The 26,370-nt window shown below is 39.4% G+C and overlaps 1 protein-coding gene across 6 annotated transcripts in view; it reads right to left on the bottom strand.

Annotated features, from left to right (window-relative positions):
• LOC142075123 (dymeclin) overlaps window positions 1-26,370 on the bottom strand; it is a 222,816-nt gene extending 196,446 nt beyond the window's left edge. Inside the window, exons 1-6 of one of the 6 annotated variants that reach the window (XM_075136151.1) lie at window positions 26,300-26,353; window positions 23,632-23,707; window positions 13,834-14,011; window positions 2,774-2,826; window positions 2,002-2,095; window positions 546-679 (exon numbers count right to left, since the gene is read on the bottom strand). In XM_075136151.1, coding sequence (XP_074992252.1) covers window positions 546-679; window positions 2,002-2,095; window positions 2,774-2,826; window positions 13,834-13,973 — 421 coding nt within the window. In that variant the 5' untranslated portion in view covers window positions 13,974-14,011; window positions 23,632-23,707; window positions 26,300-26,353. Of the gene's footprint in view, window positions 1-545; window positions 680-2,001; window positions 2,096-2,773; window positions 2,827-13,833; window positions 14,012-23,631; window positions 23,708-25,179; window positions 25,254-26,054; window positions 26,184-26,295 lie in introns of those variants that run through there. The other 5 variants (XM_075136153.1, XM_075136152.1, XM_075136150.1 and 2 more) reach the window with 5 other exon arrangements.

The raw sequence follows: 26,370 nt of genomic DNA, 5'->3' as shown, positions 1-26,370 counted from the left end.
GTAGGTCTACAACATCACTTCTGAACAACTGTTTAAAAAAATGCCAAATTAAGTTTTTAAGTAAATGACCATTTTAAATTTAATACAAATCTTTAAAGAAAAAAATAAACCAAGCAACTTAACCCCTGCTCTAAAAGAGGTCTTTCCTACAAGAACCTGTAACAGGCCAACAGCTTGCTAACAAACGCTTAATTCTAGCAGAAGATGACAGTTATTATGTTATGAAAAGCTCTCATCGCATTTTGAAGGTGTTCTCGTTCGCATGTATGATACAAAGAAAGATGGTTTACACCGAATTACTTCAGACCCCAAAGGAAGTAAGTCAGTTTTACTATTGACTACATCCTTTCAGTTTCACACGTTGTCCTAAACGGTAAACGTGTTGTACATAACCGCATTGGTACTTCATTTCTAGTTTTAAAGCGAAGTTTGGGATTCTTAGTGTAAACAAAACATACAATTATTTCAGTATTTTCATCTACAAACATCAGAGCTTTTTAGTTTCTTGTGGGATATTTGTTTCACCAGCACTGGTGTATACCTACCATATGAGCCTGCTGCTTTCTCTTCATAAGTAAAATGAAGTTGCAGCTCCTCTTCTGACATTCGACTGATGAATACTTTCAGCAAACAGCAAATAATAAACAGAGCATTGTGAGCCTGCCAAATAAAGAGGTGACTAGAAAAGAAGCAGAAACAGACAAGAATCAGTAATGCTTAACCTGCAAATATGCATCAAACCCACAAATAATATATGCCAGGGTAGACAAAAGGGTTGCTACAGTTGAAGCAAGGAAAAGCCAAAGTGCTTAAGCAGGGAGTCTTCAGTTGATGCTACAGCAAACAAACTGGAAACGTATTTGAAAGAACTCTTTTTTTCTTCCCCCAAGAGGATACAACCTTGTTCCTAAGTAAGTTTGTATTGTTAAAAACACCAAAGTCACCAGAACCACCACTCTTCGAAGAGCTCACCAGATGGCTCAGCATACTTCTAAATATTTCTAGATACTATGGACTCAAGCCACTCAGGCATTTGAAAATTCCAAGCTTCGATATGAAAGCTACTCTGGCTCCCTGAACCTTAGCACTTTTCCCAGTCAAATAGCCTTCAGATGACCGTAGGCATTTATGGACTTCAGGAGCACAATATAGCAAGATTTTTCGATGCAACACACACAGATATTTTCCAAGCTTTCTGAATGCAAGGGGAATACAGCTTCATTACATTTTCTTGAGTCCCAATAAGCAACTGCTGGAAAGCTCATACAACAGCATATAGTCAAGCTCTTGCTTGAAGCTATATTTTCAAGGTATTTTTGGATTAAAGCAGCAGGAGCTATCCAGGCAGGAATAACTTCTTTCTCCAGATATAAGCAAGAAGGTTGAGGGCAGTCCTGGGAGCAAGGGGGCATTAAAAAGAAAGTCTTCCTTTTTGAAGCCCCAGATCTGATGAGAGTTGGACATTTGTCTGTGGGTGTGGGGGAACAATTACAGAAAGCTTCCTGCAAAAACTATACAGTTGCTGCACACCTAACCTCTTGGAGTTCTTTTCTACTGCTGAAAGGGGCAAGCAAAACCAATGGCAATTGCATGATATGATTTGAAAGCAATGTCTTTATACAGAAGTTTGTGTTCAAATCCAATCCAGTTTAAAAGATTTCCAAGATAAAATACTGGTTCATACATTAAGATTTAGCTAAAAAGGTCAAGTGATTTTTTAAACAGCTCTAAACCACTGGTAACGGAAGTTAGACCATTTGTACACAAATGTGTTTATGTAACACACAGGACGAACACAAACATATCTTTTTCGCCAGCAGTCTATTTATCTATTACACTTAACCTTCTCTGTTTGGAGAAGTACTAGATACTTGTTCTGTTTCTAACAATGATTTTGGTCTGTGATTACGTTAACTAGCAAAGTAAAAAACTCAAGAGCTAGCAGCAAAAGGAACATTTAAGAAGTGAAATGGCACACACAGCTTTTTTCTGGGTACTTACTTCTGGCATTCTGCTGAAATTTTTAACTCTTTGGTTCTAGAAAGAAAGACTTTAATCAATGACCCAAGGTTTCCTGTTCGAGGATTCTTCTCAACTAGGTGACAAAAAATAAGATATGATTATATAGCATGCGTAAATTGACACTATTTAGTTTAAACAATATACAGAATGAAACCAAATTTCTATGTCTTAAATATTTCTACATAAAGCACAGTATGTCTGTTTTTCTGTACAGCTGTTGTTCTTCTTTAAGATTCTCCAGTACAGGCCTTACTACTCCATAATTGTTCTCTCAACATACTTTTTATCCTAGATTTAAAATATCCCAAACGTGGAGCTCGTACTGCTTCCTTTCCAAGACTTGTCTACAGCACAATAGTCTCCTGTCAGAAAATTGGGCAGGTTTTCACAACTAGCTTTTACTTTCTTGAAACATCGTTGATCACGTTTATATTATCCCTTCCTTTCGTCCTCTGATTAATTCTTTCCCTTTATTGATCAGCTTAGAGGGCAGAGGGGAAAAAGAGGTAGTAGGAATGGAGTTACTTGTTTTAAACCTTTCAGTCATTTCAAGTTCTACAAAACAGTTAATGAAGGAAGTTTCTAAAAGTTTGGGATATATACATAAACACACTCTTTACACTACTTTAATCTTACTAGTGGAACACATACAAGTAAAGTATACTGAAGACGTGGATGTGCACGTGAACGCTGTTTCTTAATTTTTCTGATTAAGCACATGGAAAAAAGTCAAGATGTCACAACTTCTCACCTAAAGACTTGCAGACTGAGATTGTGGCTTCTTCCAAGAGCTTTAAGTCAGCACTAGAAGAGGGGGAAAAGAAAATAAAAATGGTTACACAAGCAATTGGGTTCCTGTACTTGAAGTGGAAATTCATTACAAAGCAGTAGTAAAATATTTCTATGAAGCCTTAAATTTTACTAATCCGTTAGCTGGTTTACATAGGTATCACAGAAGCACAGAATGGTTGAGGTGAGACAGGACCTCTGGAGGTCATCTTGTCCAACCTCCCTGCTCAAGCAGGGCCACCTACAGCCAGCTGCCCAGGACCAGTTGTCCAGGTGGCTTTTGAATATCTCCAAAGACAAAGACTCCACAACCTCTCTGGGCAACCCACGCCAGTGCTCGGTCATCCTAGTATCAGGACAACACGCATTTGAAGTAAAACAGGAAACCAATATTCAAAAGTGAGTTGTTTGTAAAAGTGAAATGACATCACTACATCATTTGCGTTACTACCACCTTTGTGACTTCAATACCGCCATGCTTAGCTTGATGCCACTGAAAATACACATGGAACAGCAGCCTACAGAAAGAACTTGATTTTTTACAAGAACTATCATATGAAAGAACATCTTTTTAAAAAGCGTAAATGAAAGAATCCACAACCTGACATTTAACCTCAAGCTAAGCAGCACTTTCCTTTAACTAATGTTATTATATTAATGCAACAATCACATCAGATACACCAAATTTTTCATAACTTTATTAACTGCCTGCTGGTATGCCTCAATGAAAACCATCAGCTGAAAAGAACAATAAAGCACTAAAGCGGAACCTGCCAACAACCACTGAAAGTAAACAGCAGCTGCATCAAACACACAAAAAAAACATTTATACACTTCTATCACTACAAAGCTACCAGTACAAGGTAACTGATCCTCGAAAACAAAACCGAAGAATACATGGGAAGTATATTTTCCTTAACAGATGGGAATAAAAGACCAAAAATAAGCAGATATTGTGTCCAATGCAACATTAAGCAATATGAAGGTGTCCCAATATTAACACCTGAAGGGCAACTTATTCCACAGTTTCACCACCCTCAACCTTAAAATTTCTTCCTTCTATCTAGTCTAAATCTACACTCTTTTAGTTTAAAACCATTACCCCTTGTTCTATCGCTACAGGCCCTACTGCTCAGGATACCGGAGAAGATTGTACAGCCTCTATACATACACACAGACATACAGTCTGACCTACAGGAATGGCAGTCCTTCTGAAGCTCCCCAAATTAAAAGTCGGTCAAAAAAAACCAACCAAACAGTTCAATGCTTACAGACGTAACACAGTATGTAATATAGGATGAGCAATTTCAGAGCTCATGCAGCTACATCCTTGTAATTACAGGTGTGAAAATCACCATCCTCAGAATAAATAGGAAAGTAGCAATGTAATGAAACCTGAAGCCTATGAAAGTCGAGTGCTTGGAGGCCATACCACTTTCTCATATAAAAATATTGCAAAACTTAATACTGCCATAATTAGATTGCCAAAGTCACTGTTGCTTCCTAAGCATTGAATTTTCTGATGAGTAACCTGATTTATATAAAAACACCAGAGACTGAAGACAAAAAGGGCATGGTACCACATGCATCCTCTCTGTCCCACCTGCTCAACGCCATCTTGGCAACTACCTGCAGCTCTGCCAGTGAACTTCTAAAATGCAGTGGTGGGGTAAACAGTCCCCCCTTCTTTCTGTTTTTAAATTTAGACGGTAATCCAGTTTACAGCACAGTCCTAAGAACTGTTGCATCAACCTGAGATTAACTGTGGTGCTGTGTGGGAAGCCCCTAAACCAGCTCCACTGCTGAAAAACCATGTGGAGCCGTGCTCTTGGAAGCTGTTAAAGTTTGTCTGAGCTGGGCCCAAACTCCTGAGGACTGGAAGAGGAGGTAAGGATATTGGTAGAAACAGCAGCCAAAAGAATTACTTCAAAACTTTTCAATAGGAAATGCTTCAAGATAGAGACATCAAACAAATTAAGTTTTAAGATGCCTGCAAATTTTCCTGTGTATCAGACTAATTTACTGTGTAGTGAGCTGACAGCAGAGACAGCTCTTCACCTACAGCTGAATATCCCAAGACAACTTTAGACACGCAGATTGGCTTTTTCTGATATCAAATACCACCATTCATTCCTCCCTTATAAATTGCTTTGCAACTTAAGTTTCAGAAAGAACAAACGTACACTTTCATATACACTTTAACAACATTAGACTCAGTCTCAAAGGTGGTCTCTTGTTCCAGTGCTAAAAACACGCAGAGTAATTAAAAACAAATGGTATAAAACCAGAACACCCCACCAGCAACTACAGACAACACAGTTTTCTAGGTCTATGTGAAACAAGGACTTTTTGCACTTTTTTTTTTTAAAAAAACTTGTAAATTTGTCCAGCTGGCAGCTTGTCATCAGGATGTATTCCTTCCTAAGAGCTGACAGGCAGGGTGAATATTATATTGGACACCAACTCAGTATAGAGTTCTTAGGTACTGAATAACCATAATTCAACACAATGTGACCCACCTCTCACTATCCAAAGATGCTGGGGACTTCTGTAATACAGACCGAGTGATTATAGTAATTGCTCCAGGATTTAAACCATAAATGTAGACATACAGCTTTTAATTATGGTTCATTTTTCCTCTAATTTCTAAGCAGTTAGGTTTTAAAGTATAGCATTCTTAAAAGTTTTTTTTTTCTTCCCTTTTAGTTATTAAAACCCACACAAAGTCCTCAAACAAATTCCACAGAGCTGCCTGATTTCTACAAGTTGCCAGGATCAAAAACAGTGGCAAACCAAGCAAGACCTTCAGATCTTCTACACAGCTTTTAGCGGCAAAACAAGCAAGACCTTCAGATCTTCAGCAAAGCTTTTAACACTTGAGTCATTCTTTTTCCTACCAAAATGAAGTTTAATGCTTAAAAATTAACTACAGCCCACTCCCCTTTACTCATACAACAAGAACACAGAATTGAATTTTGCCATCCTCAAGACTAGGCAACAACATCTGCAAAATTTCAGTTCACGCAACAGAAACACCTAGCGAGAAGGAACTACAGCAGAACACAACCCCAGCACACACAGAGAGCGACATGGTGTTCTTACACTCAACAGAAGCAATACTACTGCTACATACCCAAGGATGGATTCATGGAGAAAGTATAGTGGGGGGTACAGAAAATAGCAGCCCATTTCCATGTACCTGGGGCAAAGCATAGCAGTGGCTTTCTTTCCTTCACTTGAGCAGGAAACAAAAGTGAGAGACATGGAAAAACCTGCATTTTTTTTTTGTGCTGTGAAGACAGGAGATACATTATATTAACACTTAGGCAGAAAATGCCAGAGCCAAGATTCATAAGGCACAAAAGAAATTCTACAACCAGCTATGGTACTGACTTTGCTCTACAATCCCTATGGATATGACATTTGGTTAATGAATGAATATAAGAATGGAAACCTAACACTACAACATCTGTCCTTTCATTAATCCACAAAGCAGCACCGGTAGTATTCAAACTATTTTTCAGCACTAAGAACAAGAGCAAGCACTGACAGACTGAAGCTTCTTCACTGGACTGATCAGAAATATAAGTTCCAATTCTCTGAAAACCCTGACCCAAGGAATACGGACTGCCTTGTTGCCAAATATATGTGTATACACATGCACATATATAGATATCTATTTTAGGAGCTTGCTATTTGGGACAAAAAAAGTCTAAAATGCATTTAAATTGATCCTCTTCAACATACTATATTTAATTGTAACGAAGTACCTGAGAAAACAACCTTTCAGAAAAGAAAAGGAAAAAATCCTACACATTTCCCACTCTGCAATTTTATCTACCAAGAACTGGGAAAATAAAAATTACACTTCTTCTGAAAAGAAGCTTCTGAAAGACAGTATTTTCTACAACACGTAAAAATAGAAGAGAGATTCATTAGGGATGGAGGACTAAAATATCCCCTGGTCTATGAGAATCGTTAGTATATTCTCAACAAGAAAACGATCACCAGTTTCTACCAATAAACAAGCAGCAAGGTAAGTAAACCCTTCCTGCTGCTTGGTGGCGCTGCTGAGCATCACTAGGAGAAACCCAGACACCCCAGTAACATCCAGTAAGCCCTACCATGGAGGAGACACCACTTTGGAAGATGTTCACATACACGTGGCAAGAACCACCAGCTTCAGGTCATGGATCTTTAATATAAAGATCATAGGGACCTGGGTGAGTTTGTACATGCAATCACAGATTTTAACTGGCACAACCTGAAATAAACCATTCGGTTTTGGGAAAGTAGTACGTATCCCAATCACATTTACCAGTTCTACAATTTTCCGAGGCATGAGCAAAAGGTATCACCTGGTGTGGGGATTCAAATGGGTTGTGAGCACTGCGGGGAACACTAAGGATTCAAAGAAAAGTAGACTTAACCACGCAGACTTGATTGGCTCATTTAGATCCAAGCAAACATCTGAGGTGCAGGATTGCTTCCCACACACTTCAGGAAAAAATTCCAGGCTTCACAGGAATCCCTGGCTCATCCTATCATCTGGTGGCCAGCATTTTCAAAGTCCTTTATAAAAGCAAGAAATTATTTCATTTGCTTTTTTATGTAGAGAGTAGGCCCACAGACATCAGCAGAACTGTAATTAATAATAATAGTGAAATTTGCTTCCTGACAGCACAGACTTCTTTAAAGTCTCAACACAGCAAGCAGTAAGAATATTTTGCATACAGATTGTCACTACAAACCCATCTGTACACAGGAAGCATCTGTGTGACACCAGGTATCGCACATCAGCGATAGAAGTAAAAAGCAATCGAGGGTAATCCCCTTCTGTCAGAAAGAGGACAGCACAGCCACTACACCTACGTCACATAATAAGGACACCGTACTAGGAAGGGAAGAGAAGAAATCAAAGTTAAGTTCAAACTTGCAAGCTCAGATACTGCCCCTCTGATGCTAGAGGTCACCTCTTTTTCCTGATACAAAAGTTCAATCCCTCAAACCTGTACCATCACATAAATGCCATTTGGGAATTCGATGCACACACCCCCACTCAACCATACGGGAATACTAACACAAGCCAAAATTGCCCCTTTATATTTCACAAGGAAGAGTGAAAACTATGAGTTATCATATGTATAGGCAATGATTACTGACCAAGTAAAACATAATATTGAAACAGTATTTAGACAATACAAATTCTGTTTCATCTTGCTGAAATTGCTCTTCTGTCATTTCATAGTTGATCTTTCAATTTTTTTCATTTTGTTGGGATTTAATCACTTTGTATTTGTAAATACTAATCATAGTACAAGGCGTTTCTTCATCAGTGAGTTAGTTTTCTGTAAGAAAGCATCTTTTCAGTAGAGGTGGGGAAGAATGGTAAATTGAGCAGTCTATTGCTCAAAAAAAATTCATAGTTTTCATTGACTGCAGATTTTTATTTCTGGCTTCACACTACCAGAAAGAGATTCTGCAGTCAGCTATTCTGGCATATATTGTAAAAAACCATTACTTCCAAAAAGAGGGAGGGGGTGGGGGAGTAAAAAAAGAAGGAAAAAAAACTAGTGGAGTTATTTTAGAGTGGTTGAATTCAGTTGCCTTACTTTAAATTTACTAACAATCAGTCCCGTAGACTTCAGCAAAACCGTAAGTAATAAAAGACAGTGAAAGTTGCTTCCTGACAGCATCTTTGAAGAACATGGTTTTATCTGCTTTTATTTTAAAGGCATCACAACATAAGAAGTTTCAAAGTGGCAGTGACTACTGTTAAAACGGCTCAACATGGCAAGAGAAAGTATTCTGCATACAAACTGTAATTATAAACATATCCATGCCATGACACCTACTCTTATTATGATAAGAATAAGACTCAAACCATAGCAGACAACTACCCCCTCTAAAAGAGGGGGAGGAAGAAAAAAGGAAGCAGCTTTCCTGACACTTTTTCCCCTCTAAGTAAAGCTTTTTTCTTTGCCATTGAATACAAAACAGAAGAATCAGCCCATTCAGTAAATTCATACTGTGGGAATGCTGACTTTAATGGACTAGTTGGAGGAAAGACATCAAAGAATAAAAAGCTGCATATAATTTATTGTTCCAATTTAAAAAATGTACCATATTAAGGCAACATAAAAGTTGCTCATTTTTATGTCTTTCCATTAAAGGCTCATGCACACTATTCTTGAATCAGCGACTCGTTAAAAACTCCAGGGAAGGAACAAAGCGGAACAGTAAATATTAAGCACATGATTTTCAGCAAGTTCTGTGTTAGTTAACTCTGTTTCAAGTTTTCCATCAGGAAAGAATTGTAACTAATACCACCGCTAAGGAGGAGGTTGCAATCTTGGTAGCAACTCATAGGAGAGCCAGACAAACACAAAGGTCTGCCTAAACTGAGAGCTAAGACTCCAAAGTAAACCTCACAGATTTTGCTCGTAACAATAACTAAAAAAGTCATCCAGAAAAGCTGTATTTTATTTTTCCAATATCCAAACATTATTCAGATTGATAAGTCAGCCACTTGAAATGTAGGAAGTGGCAGACTTAAGAGGTTTTATATGATTTTAATTCAGCTCCCATGAGCCCATTCTGTGCAACAAATAAGGATCCGTGAAGAAAAAAAGTGAACATGCAGGAGTGTGAATTTAGACCACCAAGCACTTCCTAACGGCTGAAACCAGAAATTTCTCAGCAGACACTTCTGTAGCCCAAGGGGATTTTACCTGCTTAGCATCCATGACCTGCTTTACGGAAGAGGAGATCACAATACAGTGAAAAGCATGAGGCAAACTAAAACTAAATTGCTGGTAGCTTTTTCTTTCATTATCACGTATGCATATATCACTTATCTCCTACCACTGCTAAATCGTGTAAGGCCCCAGTGGCTTTACCTGCCAAATACCCGAGACTGCTCTGGCTGTTACTATCACTCATGCCAGAGAAGTCACAGGCAGTGAGCAGGGATTCACCGTCAGCTCATTTCTGATTACTGATGGCTGATTCATAATTGGGGTTTGTGAATGCACAGACCAGAATTACTCCCACTTAATATTCCCCCTTAATACTTCCTTAACTATTTAGAAAATCAACATTATGAGAGGAAGAACAGCCAGCCCAGAAAAACTCCCAGCAGCCAGCTCCGCTTTGACCCCATGCTTTCACAGGCATTTTTTGATAGCACAGCAGGTTTAAGCAATCCCACCTTTTAGCCCAACAGCCTACTGTGCCCCAAAAATGAATCCTTCCTGTGCCAGAATTGTTTTGTGGTGCCATGCTATGAATCACTCTAGGGAATTAACTTGGCTGAAAAAATAAACACTTTTTTGCTGTGTTGTTTTTTAGACACATTAGTTCCTGATTAAACCCAGAGCAGACCTGAATAAACACTGGAAGGGATAGTGAAAGGGCAAGAGTATCTTGCATCAGTAATTGCTGACAAAGACACAGCAACTTCAGATTCAGTAGCATTGGTATTTGGCAAACTTCATTCCCCCCTGCAAACTACCTTGTGTTCTTCACAGAAACAGATGAAAAAGTTAACTGAAAAAATAAACCCAGCAAAGACGACATGGCCAGGTAAATGAGCAATGCTAAAGAACTATACACAGAACCACACAACAAGAGATTAACATATACAATCGGGTAGGCGTGGGGAGAGAAAGCAGAAGAGCGAGAAGATGAGAAACAGATGAATGGAGGAAGAGATCAACCAAACTGAAAGGGGAACGGAAGAAAAGCAAAACAATGACAAAGAAAGAAAAGAGTACAAAGTGCCGAGAAAAGCACAGCATAAGAAAATGAAGACAGACAGTAGAGCATAGAGAGCAGTACCATTCAAAGATCAGATAGCGTATCACGCCTTCGTCTTTCTCAGAGTAGAAAGCCAGTAATTTACCAACTCTCAAGCCAAGGGCTTCTGATTTGGGGGATTAAAAGACTATTGTTCCTCAGAAGATCCAACTCAGTCTGGCAGCCTGAGAGACCTTCCTTTGCCAGCTGTGATCAGCAGCACCTGGACTAATTTGGAACGGCTTCTGTAAAGCAAAGCACTATTCACATATTCCTCACCAGACAGGAAGCATACAAGGAAAAGTGTTACAAACCCCACAAACTTCACTTATACACACGGAGTCAAGTTTCCCTTAAAATATCACAAGTACTCTTTGCCTTCCTTGCTGATACTGGTTCCTTCCTACAGGTAAGGTTTCATGACAAGGTGAATCTGTCAGGCTTCTGTCACTGAAAGGAGGCAATCTACCCCAGCCCCACCAGTTCCCACACGTTGCTGGTTTTTGTTGGGTTTTTTTGTTGTTGGTTGTTTGCTTTTCCTACTACCTTCTCCTTTCAGGTTTTTCTCTTCTCCTTTCCCTATAGTACTGCCATATATAGAACAGAAGTGTGCCCGAAGCGGCGTCCAGAGAACACAACCCTCTTCTCCCTGGGGATCATATCAGTCCCATCCTTGCAAAAATTTGAGGAAGTAGGATAGATCTTTTACTCTAGAGTTACCATCAATTACCTCCACAAAAACACCTCACAGCATTTATATGGCTCCCAATAACACTTGCAAACAATCACTTACTATAAACAAACCAATTTTGCAACATACAATTGGAAAAAGTATAATTTGAAAAGTGAATTCTGTCTTGTTTGACAGGTGAAAACTGGTTCCTTTCCACAACAGTCAAAAACTAGAATCTTGCTCCTGTCAAAAGCATGACCTACACTCAAGCCTCATTAAAACAAAACAGAGTTAACGTGGTATTTCGCAAGCTTTCAATCTCAGAAATGAACATTGACCTCTATTGTTCTGTTCCTGCAGGCAAGGTTATCTGATTTAGACAATGGCTGAGGGTGCTGTGCAGCCGACATCATCTGACATCATTTGTCAAATGGCTCTCTCAGGTAGATGCAACTTAATGGGAAATTTCTGTTTCCTTCCAATTATTAAGCTGCACAAAAGATGCCTCTAAAAATATTTCTCTTCTAGCTGCCAGGCAAGAGCACCATCTGGTGTTCAGCTAATTAAACTTTCAACCTGCCTTTGGATCAGTTTTTTTTGTTTGCTTGTTTTTTCAATTATGTTTCTTGTTTGGGGTTTTTTTGTTTGGTTGGGGTTTTGTTTTTTGCTTGTGTGTGGTTTGGTTTTGGGTTGTTTTTGTTTTGGTTTTTTTTTTAAGCAAACTTACTCTGCACTGGATCGGACTCCATGAAATAAGCACAAAAAAGCTGCAAAGCAAGCTACGAAAACTCCTTTCCTTTGCTGGGGGAAGGAGGAGCAGTAGAACAACTGAAAGAAATTGCTGGGGTTTTATATATAACTATTTCCCCCTAAAAAAAAGAAAACCAAATGCAGTGTTAGAAGACTTCTTAGAATACTGTCCATCTTGTTAGTCATGGGTAGGCTGTAAACCATTCTTGCATCTTCAGAGATCTTAGCGAAAACACGACTGCCCCCTCACCCACTGCCAACTGTGTACCACCCTCTAGGAGTTTTACAACTCACAACACTATCATCTTGCTACCCTCTGGCTATTCTCTCCATGCAGAAGACAAAATCCTTCCTCCTCCTCCGCACTCTTTACAAAAATAAGGCCTAGTAAATGCCTCTCAGTTGTTTATCTTAACCGTTTTCCCTCCTAGTTGTCTGAATTTCCACTTACTCACAGGCACTCTAGTATGAGACACAGATTATCTACCAGATCTGCTCCTAATTGTTATGAAAACAAACGTGTCTCTGCCTTTCAGAAGCTACTGTGCACAAGACACGGCACAGAAGTTAGTCATGTAACATGTAAACTATATCTCACTAGAAATTGTATTCCATTCTTCATTCAATCACTAATTTATATTCAAGGTTCGAGAGCTCAGGATAATCATAAATCTGCATTAGTTTTTCACCTTCAGGAAAAAAAATACCTTTGACTACCATTCATTTTGACAGGAGCTCTGTTTTAACAAAAAAAAAAAAAAATTGAAAGATGGCAATAAAATTGGCCAGAACAGCTCTCAAAAACGTTTCCAATTTATTAAAGATTAAAAGTGTTCCCAATTTTAGCAGTAACACATTGTGGCCTATTTAAAACTGTTACACAAGTGTTTAGATGTAGTCTGTTATGACCCTTTATGAAAAAGCTAGGTCCTTTGCAAGAAAATACTGCTAAAAATAAAGGGGATAAATAAGACATTCAGTTGACAGAAAAGTATCAGGTCACATTATAAACTGTAAAAACAGCTTAAGTAATACTTAAGGTATTAAGTAACACCAGATTGTTCTTGTAAGACTGATAATCAATACACAGGCCAATGAACTTAGCGATGGACTTGGGTTAACAGAAGTCACAAGGACTTACGTTCTGTATTTCTGGAGATGTGCTATGGATCCTCTCAAAAATATTAATTCTGTTTATATCTACACCACTTGCTAGAGTGAAAAGACATGCAAAACTTGAATTTTAGATATCTAGAAAATATTTTTATGGAGACAACGTGCCAGGCTTCTTTTTAAAATGTAAAAGGGGGGAGGTAAGCCATACAGACTAAGAAACTTAACAGCTTACCTACAATTAAGTTATGGAAGATGTACAAACTCAATAGCTAACCTACAATTAAGTTATGGAAGATGTACAATTCACTGTAAGTTGAGAGGAAACATGCGTTGGAGTCTTCAGCAACTCCAGAAACACCAGAGGCTTTCTCAAAGAAAAAAAGAAAAAGGCACCCCAAAACAACAGTACAGAACCCACTTCTGAGCTTTCTCAGCTACCAGGAGAATGAATAGCAATTACAGCTATTATGAAGAAGAAAGGAACCCACAGGAATGGAACAGGTGATGCAAAGAGCTTCCAAAATTAGAAACAACAGAATCCATTTTACATGGGCATTTATTCCTCTGCTACCTAAACCAGGAATAATTAACAAAACCACTCATTTGCTTTCAGACTTGTCACTTCTATAAATATATTTATAGGTTTAGTTAATCAAGGTTTAGTTCTTCAACAAGCACCACCTTACCTGTTTGTTGGAGTGGTAAAGCTAAAAGACAGCAGCTGATTCCAGAACGGGTCATTCTCGGAGATGGGCTCTGCTCCTGATAATTTTTTTAAGTACTCATTTTCCGGAAGCTCACTGATGCTGCTGCTATTTGCTCCCATCTTCTTTATTTGGCAAATCCCTTTCTAAATTTTCATTTCTTCAAGGAGAGAAAAAAAAAAAAACAAAAAAAGAGAAGCATTTAAAGTCTTTTGTACAAATAAGGAATATACAGATCCTAAATTAGCTATCAGTGAAGCTTTAGTTCACTACCTTGAAAAATTACTGAAATGTAGAAAACAGGCACATAGGAAGGCATTAAAAGATTTTCTTTCAACAAACTTAGGACAATAACATCTTTATCCAAGGAAGTTAAAAGCTACTGTGCTGCTACTGCAGTCATCATCTCACTTTGATTTTCATAAATTACATTCAGCAAGAAGACAGTGTCACAGCTGTAGTAATTATCAAGGTTGCTACCAGTGGGGAAAACTGCAGGGAATTCACAATTTAAACAGGGGTGTTAAGTTAACAAGCTATTCTAAAATATGTTTTCCAACTAAATATGCACAGATAGCTAGGCAAATTACTCCTATTGTCAAGAAAGGGAATCCACCACGCAGCTAATTCCTGAATGCCATGAATGATCGACACCTTGAAACCCCCACCTTGCCAGAGTAAGCACATTGTTATCACTGCTGCAGAGATAACCTGCATCAAGTGAGGAAAGGTACTGCTGACCACACATGAACCTCCTGATCTTTGTAAAATAATGTGGTTGGCTCCAGTCAACTACTTCAAGGAGGGGAAAAAAGCTAAAAAATTAACACATCAGAAACACAACTGCTTTTTGAAGCAACACTGCAGAAGCTGGCAGAGATGCATTCCAAAACCTCTTTCCATTACTAGCTGTGTTATACTTGATTTGTGTAAAGAATGAGATTTCAATTCTCCATGCTGCTTATCAGCGCTTCTCACCTTTATAAACAATTTAATTAAAGAAAAAAAACCCACCACGACGCTATTAACTATGTGCCAGGGATGCTCCTAAGCATTTTACATCTTTCCAGGACATCAGCTTCAATAATCTTCCATCTTTTAAGAGAAATAACTGTGACTAATAGCTTTAAAAGTTTGTATTAAAAAAAAGCACCTCCATCAAGATAAAAGCGCTGTGCAATGCATTACTGTGTAACCAAGTACTCACTCCTGATCTGGCATAAGACACAATAAGGACAGCTATATTAGAAGATACAAGCTACTACTCAGCAGCAACACTTCCCTTGGTCTCGACAAAGATATAGGATCGGTTTCAAGAATCACTCCAGTACTGATTCTTATAGACTGATCATCTTTGCAGAAGCAATTACTTCCAGAAAAGGCCATTCTAGCAGCAGTTAATATAATAAAGAACAGGATAAAAATGAGGAAAACTTACTAAAAAGAAATGAAGAGACACAACGAAAAGCTGCAATGTTTGCAGCCATCACGGAGGCTATCTGAAGAACTTATATTCGAGATTTAGAGTGAATGCACAGTACCAAATATTTCAGAAACAACAAAATGCTGCAGATGGAGAGTAGAATACAGGATACTATTAAGCAATAAATAGGTCTTTAAAAGGTGAGATCCTATAAAAATGAGGAAAATGTTTATTGTTTTCTAAATTTTGTTTGTAGGGGACACTATAGGCTAGGAAAATACCACTCCACGCTCCTCCTCTCCATTCTAGTACTCCATCACTATTACTGCTCTAGAAGACAGAACACAGCGAGACAAAACTTTACACTGACTCAGTGTATCTGCTTTTATAACAACTGCACCATTGTAGCTTTGCCATCATGCACCCAGGGAGCTCTATTTTTATGAGGCAGTTTGGTTTCTACCACCTCCCTTTATATCTGACCAAAGGGGAGAGAGATACAATAACCTTATCACCTCTGTATGTCTCATTTAGCAAGAAGCTCTGAAGACACTGTCTATAGCATTTGCAGAAGCCATTTTTGTCATGGGGACTACCTCCAGGAGGAGAAATTTAAAAGTGGCCTAGGAGTAAAAATGGAAGTTTGTGCCAGGGAATTCTGTGGAGAAGCATTAAAGGATTATAAAATGTAATTCGTTTAAGAGGATTTTCCAGACCTTTGGTTGAACGTTTATTCACAGAACAGAATGAATGCATCTTACTTGAATACAAATTTTGCTACTTCAAAGAAAAAAGCTCAGTGTACGCTATCTTTGAAATAAAGCCAATGAATACCAAAGCTAGAGAATAAAGTAGAAGAGAAACCAGTTTGCATAATACATGAGAACACTGGATCATGGCTTCGAAGCAGAAGAATCAAGGTTCAGCTTGCACATGGACACCTCAGCTCTGCAGCCCCTGGTTTGCACATGCCCAACTACGGCAGAAGCCAACAACAATGCTCTTGGCCCTGGACCCATATTTCGGCTCAAGTCCCTTCCCTGCATCTTTAAATGACTTATAGATCATACATTTAAACCTTTATTTCTAGGAGTACAGACAGTTCAATTCCGTGTCTGCCTCAAGTTCCCATCCCCTGCTCATGCTTCCCAGCTCACATAAGGAGTAGCTCACTTGCTCCAAGACGAAACCCAGGGGAGAAGATAAACAAGAAGTAGCTGGAGCCCTGCCTTCAAATTCCTCCACCTGAACCTATAACTCCTGAGTTCACCGTGCCAGCACTCTGACCGTGCCCTAAATCCTTAGCCCATCCTCCTAAGGCGAGTAACTCCACTTTATTTCACAAGCTATTCTCACAGCTTGCAGCAGCTCCCAAAGCCCCCCATTTAACCCATTTCCCCAGCAATACAAAAGCAACGGGAACAGGTTGCAAGCTAGTTCTTGAAAAGAGTCTGCATACTTTCCAGATTTCCTGCAGTATCCCAGTAGATTAAATTCCATTAAAACAAATCCTCCAAATTAAACAGTGCTTTAAAAGCAAGTTTTAGCAAAATATTTATTGTCTATTTTCAGAGTCAGCATCATGCCCACTTCTGTGGCCAAAGCCATACGAGCAACAAGACGAGCTGCTGGCTAGAATCCCTTGTGAGCTCTCCCTGTGCCCTAGCACCCGGCTGGCTCCTTCCAAACTGCAGAGATTGTTTTTTTTTTCCCCAGAGTGCCTCCTCAGAGTGACAGAAAAAAAAGGCACTAGCTGATTTTTTTTTTTTCCCCCACTAAATGAAATATCAAGCCATTGAGATCTGTCAAAAGAATCCAACCGCTAGCTAAATGCTTGTAGAAGTAGGTAGCAGATATGTGGACTTTGCAAACTCTGCCTTCTACTCATTTGTGAGCCAACAAATCTTAGAGCAATCAAATAAACAAGCAGATTTTTCTCCAGGAGGGTTTTTTCGTCTCCTAGGAACGTTACATTCACTATACTCCTCTAAAGTAAAAATTTCAGCAACTTCTACTGATACTTATTGTAGATGACCGTATGTAGAAACAACATACGAGTGTAACAAAGCTAACTCCTTCCATCAGGAACTTACGTTATCTCAAAACTTGCTGAAGTGCTCTGCGATGACTTCATGATGCAGCCTGAGCACCTTCAGCTCCTACAACCTAAACAGCCAGCTTTAAATAAGACAGACATTTCTGAGGAACTCCAGCCATCAGGTGACAGAGGAAACAAGTCTCTCCTTCAGAGTTCATTAATATCTTACAGGACAAATGTCTAAAAATAATTTAAAAAAAAAAATCAACATTTAATTTCCTGGCATTTTAACAACAGTAACAGATTAATCTCGATGCTTTAACTTAGATGGTTACATGTTATCTGTGATCTCCAACACATTTCCAAGACAGATGCTATTAAATAATATTAAATTAAATTCCAGTCACCACCTTAAATCATTTTCAAACATGCTATTAAATAACAGACATGTTTCTTTTAGAAACAGCTGCCTTTAGCTGAAAAGATCACTCAAATAAAACATGTAACCACTTAAATTTGCAAATTGCTTTTGATTAACAGGCACTACCACTGTGTCTCTAACACTGTATGCTGGTTAAGGCAGTAGAGGTTCAAGTCTTTAGATGACATAAAAGGTTGGTCAGTATTTGGAACACAATTACCACAGTATTTTTTAAATACTATCTAATCCTCACTTAGCCATGATTTTCCCTAAAATTGACTTTCATAACAGAAAGGCTGCTTCAGGGGATCCCAAAGTCACTTCTGAACACAAGGTTAAACAGATTCTGCTTCCTCACGCGCTGAAGTGAGATAGCCACAAGAAACACCAAATAACAGAATTTCTTTTACTCCAGCAGTAAATTACCAATGAAGTCTAAAATTTTTTTCTTGAAATACACTAAATAAATGCATAGTTCATTAAAAAAAGTTAAGTCTTCTCTTGAAAAGCAATTAATCTAAATATTTGCTCAAAAAATACAGACAGTATTTATTAGCAATTCATTTAGTTCAATACAGTATTATTACACCTACCAACAACAACTCCTTCTTTCTAAATAAGCTGGGAACACCCCCAAAGAATCATAGCCTGGTGTATAAGTGTCATGCTCTATTAAATCCAACATCTGTTTAGTCCCAGAACTTGGCTCCATGATGCAGAAGCAGATGCTTCAGAGCAAACACAAGGGAGTTTGTTTTGCACATCAGGACTCATTCCAATCTCAAATAGCTAGGGGTAGATATAAAGCCCGAGTTTACTGTCCCTTCTAAAAGATTTTAATATTAATTATTAACAATGTTTACAAGAATATCATTTTTCCTCTTCAAGTTAAAAGTAATTCAGCAATACATACATGCTGTGTTTGAGCTCCTAAGTGTAACTCAAGATACAGTATGTGTACTGTTGAACTTGGAAAAAAACTTGTCACACTCTCTAAGCCTTCTATTTAAATAATTTTAGATAAGTAATTATAGTTCAATTAAGTATTCAATCTCTTACTGGTCTCACAACTTAAGTGCCAATGCTGACATTTTGCTAATCCATCCAGTATAGCCAGCTCCCCCTCCCAAAACTATCCTTGCCATGATTGTCTGGCTCAGCCTGCAGACAACCTGAATAATATAGATTATATATACTTTTTTTTTTTTAAATGAATACTTCAAGAATTTGAGACGGTCACGCAGACGATTTTACCTTGCCATCTGAGATCTGGTCTCTAGGCTGGGTCTTTAACACAACCATATGAAAATAAATTAAGAAGTGATGCTATTATACATTTGAAAACCTAACAAAATTTCATCTCCATACATAGCAGCACTTTCATTACCTTTATAGTTTGCTGCTTTATGAACTAAAACAAATGGACATGGTTTTCCTTTCAAGCAAAGCAGCCAATATCACTGTAAAGATGAGAACGTATGAGATGTAATGCTGCTTATTTAAGTATTAGCAAAGCTGCTGCACTGAGGTTTTTGGCTGATTCCTATTTGCATCCAAGACCATCTTTCACCTGTGAGACATTAAAAAGTCCCACAAAATCCTAACACTCCCACACAGTTATGAGACTACTGTAATATATATACAATTCTCCATGCAACAGAAGACACAGACGATATATTAACTGTAGGTATTGTTCAGCTCCAATAGTCGAATTTTACTGTCCACACAATATATTTGAATTCTGTCTACTCATTCATATTACAATAATATTTATAGCTAAGGATCAAATGCTTCGTGGACTAAGTATCATACACAACACCTACATAACCTACGAACAGATATCACATCCACAGATAAAGAACAGTCTGAAAAAAACTAAGTTACACCTTGTAGATGTACATTCATGTGCAGGATCAGAGTTAGTGGTCTAAGGCAGCTGCACAGCCCTGAAGTTTGTTCATGGGAAATATTTGTTTAATGTGTTCGTTTCATCCTGCTTTAGTAGAGCAGGGAAAGCTGCAGTAATCCAGAAGCCCTGCTTCTTTTGCCATCTTTATTAAGATCCTCAACTTTCTGCTCCCAGCAAATCAGCTTTTGCAACTCACTAGCCTATTTCTGTCACAGTCTCAATGCTCTGTCCTAGCTTATTCCCAAATACGAGATGTTCCTATTTTCCATGCAACACACAAAATATCTCAAAACGTCTCTAGGCCCATTGAAAGGGAGGTAGTCAAACCAAAGACGGGAGATCAAATAGGTCCCAGTTGATCTGAGCAAGTGCTTGCATGTACTGCTTTAATCCTCACCCCTCTGCACCTCTTTGCTAAGCCTGTACCTTTCATCACACCCCGAAGACTGCAAAATCTTCATGACGTAAGAGATGTTATTTCTGTCCATCAGTAAACAACCACGCAGCACTTCGGGACACGAAAGAAATGTTCCGAATAAAAACATACGCCTAAAGAAACAATGTCACCTGGTTCCCCAATGTATCTAAAAATCAGAATCTTTGTATTGATTAACTTTAATTGCTGCTACAAATACCTATGGTGTCAATATGGAACAATTTTCCAAGAGAAAGTGAATTGGGTCCCACACATACCCAAAGGTACCAGAAAAGGACTAACAGATCTTAACTGTAGAAATGAAAACTGATGCTATAAAAACCAAACAGCTTTGATTTCAGCAGCTAAATTACAGTTTCTCTTATCTATGTACCCTCATAGTTGCTTTCTGTCCACTTCCAGAAAAGAAGCCGACAAACAGTAGGTTAGACCTTGTAATTCAAATCACAGGTTAGTTCTCTGAAGCATGCACTTATATATCTGAAAAGCAAAGTGGCAAAGCTCCCTTAGTAAGGATAGCATTGCAGCTTTCCTGGCATATAAAGTGTTTATTAAACTGCACTGTTTGGCAAATTATTTTGGGAAAGTTTTGGTGCTGTTTTGCTGCTGGAGGAAGAAAAGGAAAACAAAAAAAGGGGGGGATTTGATCTTTTTTCAAAGACAAAAAGCAGTTAAGACAAATATTTCACTAATACCAAGAGATCATTCATTAGCCTTCACACATACTCCAAAATGAGGTACAAAAGCTTAAGAATTGTGGTTTTACCAATTAAATTGGTAAAATTTTGCTAAACAAAACTCATGATGCAGAAATATACGGCCATGAGAATTCATGCCCGTAAAAGGAACCTTTAGAAAAAAAAAAATTTTTTACAATCCTCAGAATTTAGGAATTTTTGCCATTTTTAATCAGAGAAAAGCACTGAAATAATCTTTGTTTTTAAAGCATGTTAATGAGCCAAAATATTGCAGCTATAACTTAATGCCTGGCAATCATCAAATGCAATCAAACCACTACTAAGAATTCACCTTCTCTTATACAGCAGTCACTTACAACCAAGCAGCAGGGGAGATTTCAGAATGGAATAAATGCATCCTTCATCACTACAAATTAAAAACGTTTCCTACTGTTTTTAAGCTAATGAGTTATGCAGGAAAGACTCTTTCTGCTAATCTTACTTTTCGCTGTACTGATTTGTAATTTTCCTCCCTTTTTCTACAGCATATTTGGCAACCAATCCTTTCTCCAATTGCCTTTACCCATGCTTCTTACTTTTCCATGCTGAAAGTGTTCAGATACATTAAAGCATCAAAAAAAAAAACCCACAAAAAAAAAGTTTTGTGCAAAGTAGGGGGAAACAGGCAAGCTGTTTTTGTGAAAGACAAAATATATGAGCTCTTTGAGAGAACCTGGTTGACCATAAAGGGATTTATCTTTGCAACCTGGGGGCAAATACCATCTTTCATAGTTGCCTAGATATTGATCAAATTCTCCATTTCTCCTCGACCCACTATTTTTCAGACTCTACCAAGTTTGATGGCTACTGTCTGGAGTCATGAAAGTCTCCACTATATCTAGCAGCACAGCACACTAACCATTCACCAGATACCAAAATATGTTTTCTTAAAGCTCAATACCTTGGAACAGATGTACTTTTGGACAGCAGTAAGAAATGCAACACAATTATGAAGTGGTCCACGCAATTCTTAAGTACAAGAAATAAAGAAAACCACATATTAAAGTCTTTAGGTAGCTCTCAAGATAATTTAATCTGTCTTGTCCACTGTTTACTCTGCTGAGTGAACAAACACAGCATCTTTTTTGGTCCTCCTGGCCAGTAACCTGTTCTAGTGCCTTCCTCCTCTGTAGCAAGAGCCTGAACAAAGCAGCACTGCAATGACATTAGTATGGTCCTTACAGGTTCCACTGAAGCCTAAAGTGTCTTGGCCGTAACAGAAATGATTAATCTTGATAGATTTACTGCAGGCAAAGAAGGCCCCTCACAGGGAAGGCAAACAGCAGCTGAAAAAAATAGTGATGATACTGTGTTTTCTGCTCCAGTTACTTTTCCACATGCATTTTACGTGGGAGTCAGTCATCAATAAAAGCCTAATTCTGAAGAGCACAATCTGCTTACTTCGCATCCCACCCACAGGACAGTTGTTCTGCTCACAACCGAAGAAGGGATTTTTCAAGACCTTCTTGGTTAGGTAGCATATTTCAAGCAGAAGAAATCGTATGTGAGTGAGCCCAGACATTGTGGTTGTTCACCAAACTGCTCAACAAGCAATGCTATAAATCACCTTTGTCTTTGCCAGTTAACTCTATGGTAATCCCAGAGTTTGCTATTTTTAATGAAGTGTTCTGAAAAGGAGGTGACAGAAACATGAAAACCTAAATTCTATAAACGAGACTGAGATGTAGGGCTTATGTATTTTCTCAGTGCCATCTCATTTCATTCTTTTTAATAACATATAATCACTAACCAACAGGTTACTGTTGTGGTGATCAAATCTACTAATTTTGATCACTAAGGAGATGCCTGTTTACTAATCTCAAAATAGCTTATTTCAGATGAACTACTAGTCACCTTCAGCAGTCACCTTCACAGCCTTGTCCTGAACTGGAACCACTGACTCATAGGGGAAAAAAAGCCTTGCTCAACTGCCTTTCTCTAAAGTTATACAAGATCCAAAAAAGCTTGACATAAAAATGCCATTCCTTCTTACTGTTCCAACCTTTTTTTGCCTCAGAACAAAAACATCTGATACACAGTGCTCTGAAAAATATGAAAATGCTACATTATGGCACTGGACACCAATAAGCAAATATATGCTTGTGGCAAATTATGATCTTGTTTTGAAGACCTAGAACTGAAAACCACCACATATCCATCCACCATGTATCGGCCCTGACATTAGCACATACCCATTAAGTGGGGTAAGAAACCCATTAAGTGACAAAACTAATTTATATTAAGCTTATTTGTCCTCTTTCTCTCCTCAGTCATAATGTTTTGTCAGAGGCAAGACAGCAGGTAGGTATTAAGCCTCTTGAAGGAGCTTTTCCTGACGGGATGCGAATCCCACAAACACCTTTCTGTTAAGAAGTCGATGTCACTTCAGAGAGCTTCCACTTAACATTTACAGGTAAATAAGCATTTATAGCATTTAAGTATTTCTTTGTCCAATTTACACACATGCAACAAAACATGTCTCTAGTTCATTAATATAAAATTCCACAAGATCCGTTAGGGACTCCTTAATTTTGTCCATTTTTAATGCTGCTAGTTACACTCCCACACTAAAACATGATACTCATGGCCAAATCTCCCTGAAAGTTCAAAAGCCTCATGAATTAAAATTTAAAGCTACAAAAACTATGAAGATAATTTTTCTGACCTCCTACGTAATTCCAGTTGTAATATTTTATTAAATAATTACTGCACCAAGCCTACCAATTTAAGGGTAGAATGACAACATCAGTTTTAGACATACATCCTATCACAGAGGGAAGGAGAAGTGGTGTGGGGGCAATAAAAAAAAAAATTACCTCTATCCTTACTCTTACATTCCTACGTCCCAAGTAAAAGTCAGAACTCAAACACAGCGGGTGTTTTCTGGAATACCTGCAGAAATAATTTTTTTAACCTGATTAGCAAAACACCATTAGAAGGGAGGGAAGCTGGGTCAAGCACACCTTATGTTTCTGCATAAAAGGCTCAACTTTTCTCCACCTGTTAAATAATTACTACAGGTATATAACATATTTTTCAAAAGTTTCAAGAAGTGAAAATTCAAATGCTAATTCTGCTCTTTGCAGTGGGCAGATATTTCTTCAAAGGTTTTGTTTGCCCTCACCAGTGAGATTCCTGCTGCTTGCAGGACTGCTGTACTGGAACTATAAAATGAGAAGAACAAACTGAACTTTAAACAAGGATATCAATGGAATATAGAGATTAAAAAAAAAAGACTAATCAAGAATATGCACAACCCATACTGAGACCTGACTTTACAGCTTAAGAATGTACTGTGTATCTGTACCAATATTACTGGTTTGACCATATCTTCTTCCAGTGGCCAAAAAGAGACTTTTATTACCACAAGTACAGCAATGGTTTTCAAAAGCACAATTTTACACAAACTACCTGATAAACTATGACGGCTTATAGTGTTGGAAATTTTGTTCGATATGAAAATGTTTTATGATTATTGATGAATTTGTCCCTATTTTTACAACAGAGCTATTTGTCTCTGCTTTAAATGTTTCCCACAGCTAGAAATCTATCTACAGCATAAAAAAACGCATGTTGTACAGAAGGCCAAATATGTTTTGTATGTACGCCTAATTTTATATTATACTACACATCATGATTTATATTGCCTACCTCCAGGGTCTACTGCAAATGAAATTATACTTGCCAAAGTGCGCAATTACTATAAGGTGTAATGGGCTTTCCACTCTAGAGAATACACTTTGAAGAAATATTATTATCATCTTTAACCATCCACTTTGACAACAGTTCATCAGCCACCAAACAGGATTTCTTACTTTTAATATCTTCTGTCAGTCATCAGCATGTTAAAAACACCCTGGGATCTTCCTATAAAATCACTGGAAGCACTAGAGCCATCGAAGTTTGGTATTAAATTGCTATAAATACTTTTCTACTGAATTTATCAGAAAATAGTGATGCTGTGCAGTAGATGCTGTGCTAGTAAAACATCCGCACAGGACTGGAAGAGAAGGAGCTGATGGTTGCTTCATTCAGCCAGATGAGAGGGCTGAGCAGGGTTCACCATCCCCAGGGCCGTCCACGGGCTTCTCCTGGTGCAGCAGTAACGTGGAAAGAGAAAACAGCCCAGGGAGAGAGCAGAATGAGGCCTGCCTGAGCTCCTGGCAATCTAAGGAGCAATGATGATTTTAAAGTCACCCCAACTGGAGCAACTTCAACGGTTTTCACTTGGGAATTGACAAAATGGGGGATTACACAACCCAGCGGCCTGCGTTAGGAAACTGGACCCAACCACCCGGGAGCTTCTTTCCACTCCCCTACACTCAAAAAGTGCCCAATGCAGGAAATATTAACAATCTCCTTACTTCTACAAATACCTCAAATGATTATAACTGCAGCCCGGCATGTCATCCCTCAGTACACGCAGCGAAAGAAATCAGATTACGGCCTCACAAACTCACTACACTCATCACAAAAGATTAAAAAAAAAAAAAGATAAAGATAAACAGTGCTTGGCATGAAAGCATACAAGACAAAACCTGATATCAATTAAGGTAAGATACAAATTCTCTTTTAAACCAAGATACTTCCCACTCTTGCTAAATGTTATCCTTCAGAAGTATGAAAACAAAGTGGCAAGAGTGAGACTGAGCAGACACGTTATATTGCAAAAGCAACCACCGAGCACCACAAAAAGCACCTGGTTGACAAAAGCAGAAAGGGAAATACGCTATTTTATAGCCTTTTCGCTAATAAGAAACGTCATTAAGAGTACAAAACAAGAAATGCAGGTATGAACCTCTCACGTTCTGGTTTTGACCGCGCATAAAGGGACAGCAGGCACAACCCCGAGCCCCTGCGGGACCCCCGGACACCCGACAGGGAGGCCCCCGCGCTCCCCAGCCCGGGCGGGCGCACAGCGGGTGCCGGTGCCCCGGGAGCGGACACCGGGCAGAAGCGACGGCCCCGGGAACTCTCCGTGGCGACGGTGCAGAGAGTTACAGCACAAGCGCAGCCCTCTATCGCGATATGGTGGGCGTCAGGACAAGAGGACAACCGGGACGCTTAGGGGCGTGCGGCAGCTCGCTGCGCTCCCTCCCCGGGAGGGGCCAGCACTGAAGGGGGACGGGGCAGAGCCGCCGAGGTCCACCCGCCACCGGCCGCTGCCCGCGCCCCTCGGCCGCCCCGCCAGCCCCCTGCGACGGGGCGGGCCCGGAGGTACCGCCGAGGCCCCGCTTACCCCGTCAGCGGCGCCCGTCCGCTCGCACCGCCGCGCCACAACGCCCTAGGGCAGGAGGCGGCCGGTACGGCGGCCCCGGTACCCCGGCGGGCCCGGCCCGCCGCCGAGACGGCTCCCGCGGGTGCCGGTAGCCGCGCCCCCGCCGCGGGGCCGGCCGCCCGGCCCGCTCCCCTCAACGGCCGCCGCCGCCCCCCGCACCCACCCGCGCGCCCAACGGCCCCCGCCCGGCGCAGGCGCGCACCCACCGCTGCCGCCCGCCTCCATCGTTCCACGTCGCCAACACCGCCCCGCCGCGCATGCGCACAGGCCGGTAGGG

Source organism: Calonectris borealis, chromosome W (genome assembly GCF_964195595.1).
Source record: "Calonectris borealis chromosome W, bCalBor7.hap1.2, whole genome shotgun sequence".
Classification (NCBI taxonomy): domain Eukaryota; kingdom Metazoa; phylum Chordata; class Aves; order Procellariiformes; family Procellariidae; genus Calonectris; species Calonectris borealis.
The sequence above is the reverse complement of the archived record's forward strand: the minus strand, read 5'-3'. Positions and strand labels throughout refer to the sequence as shown.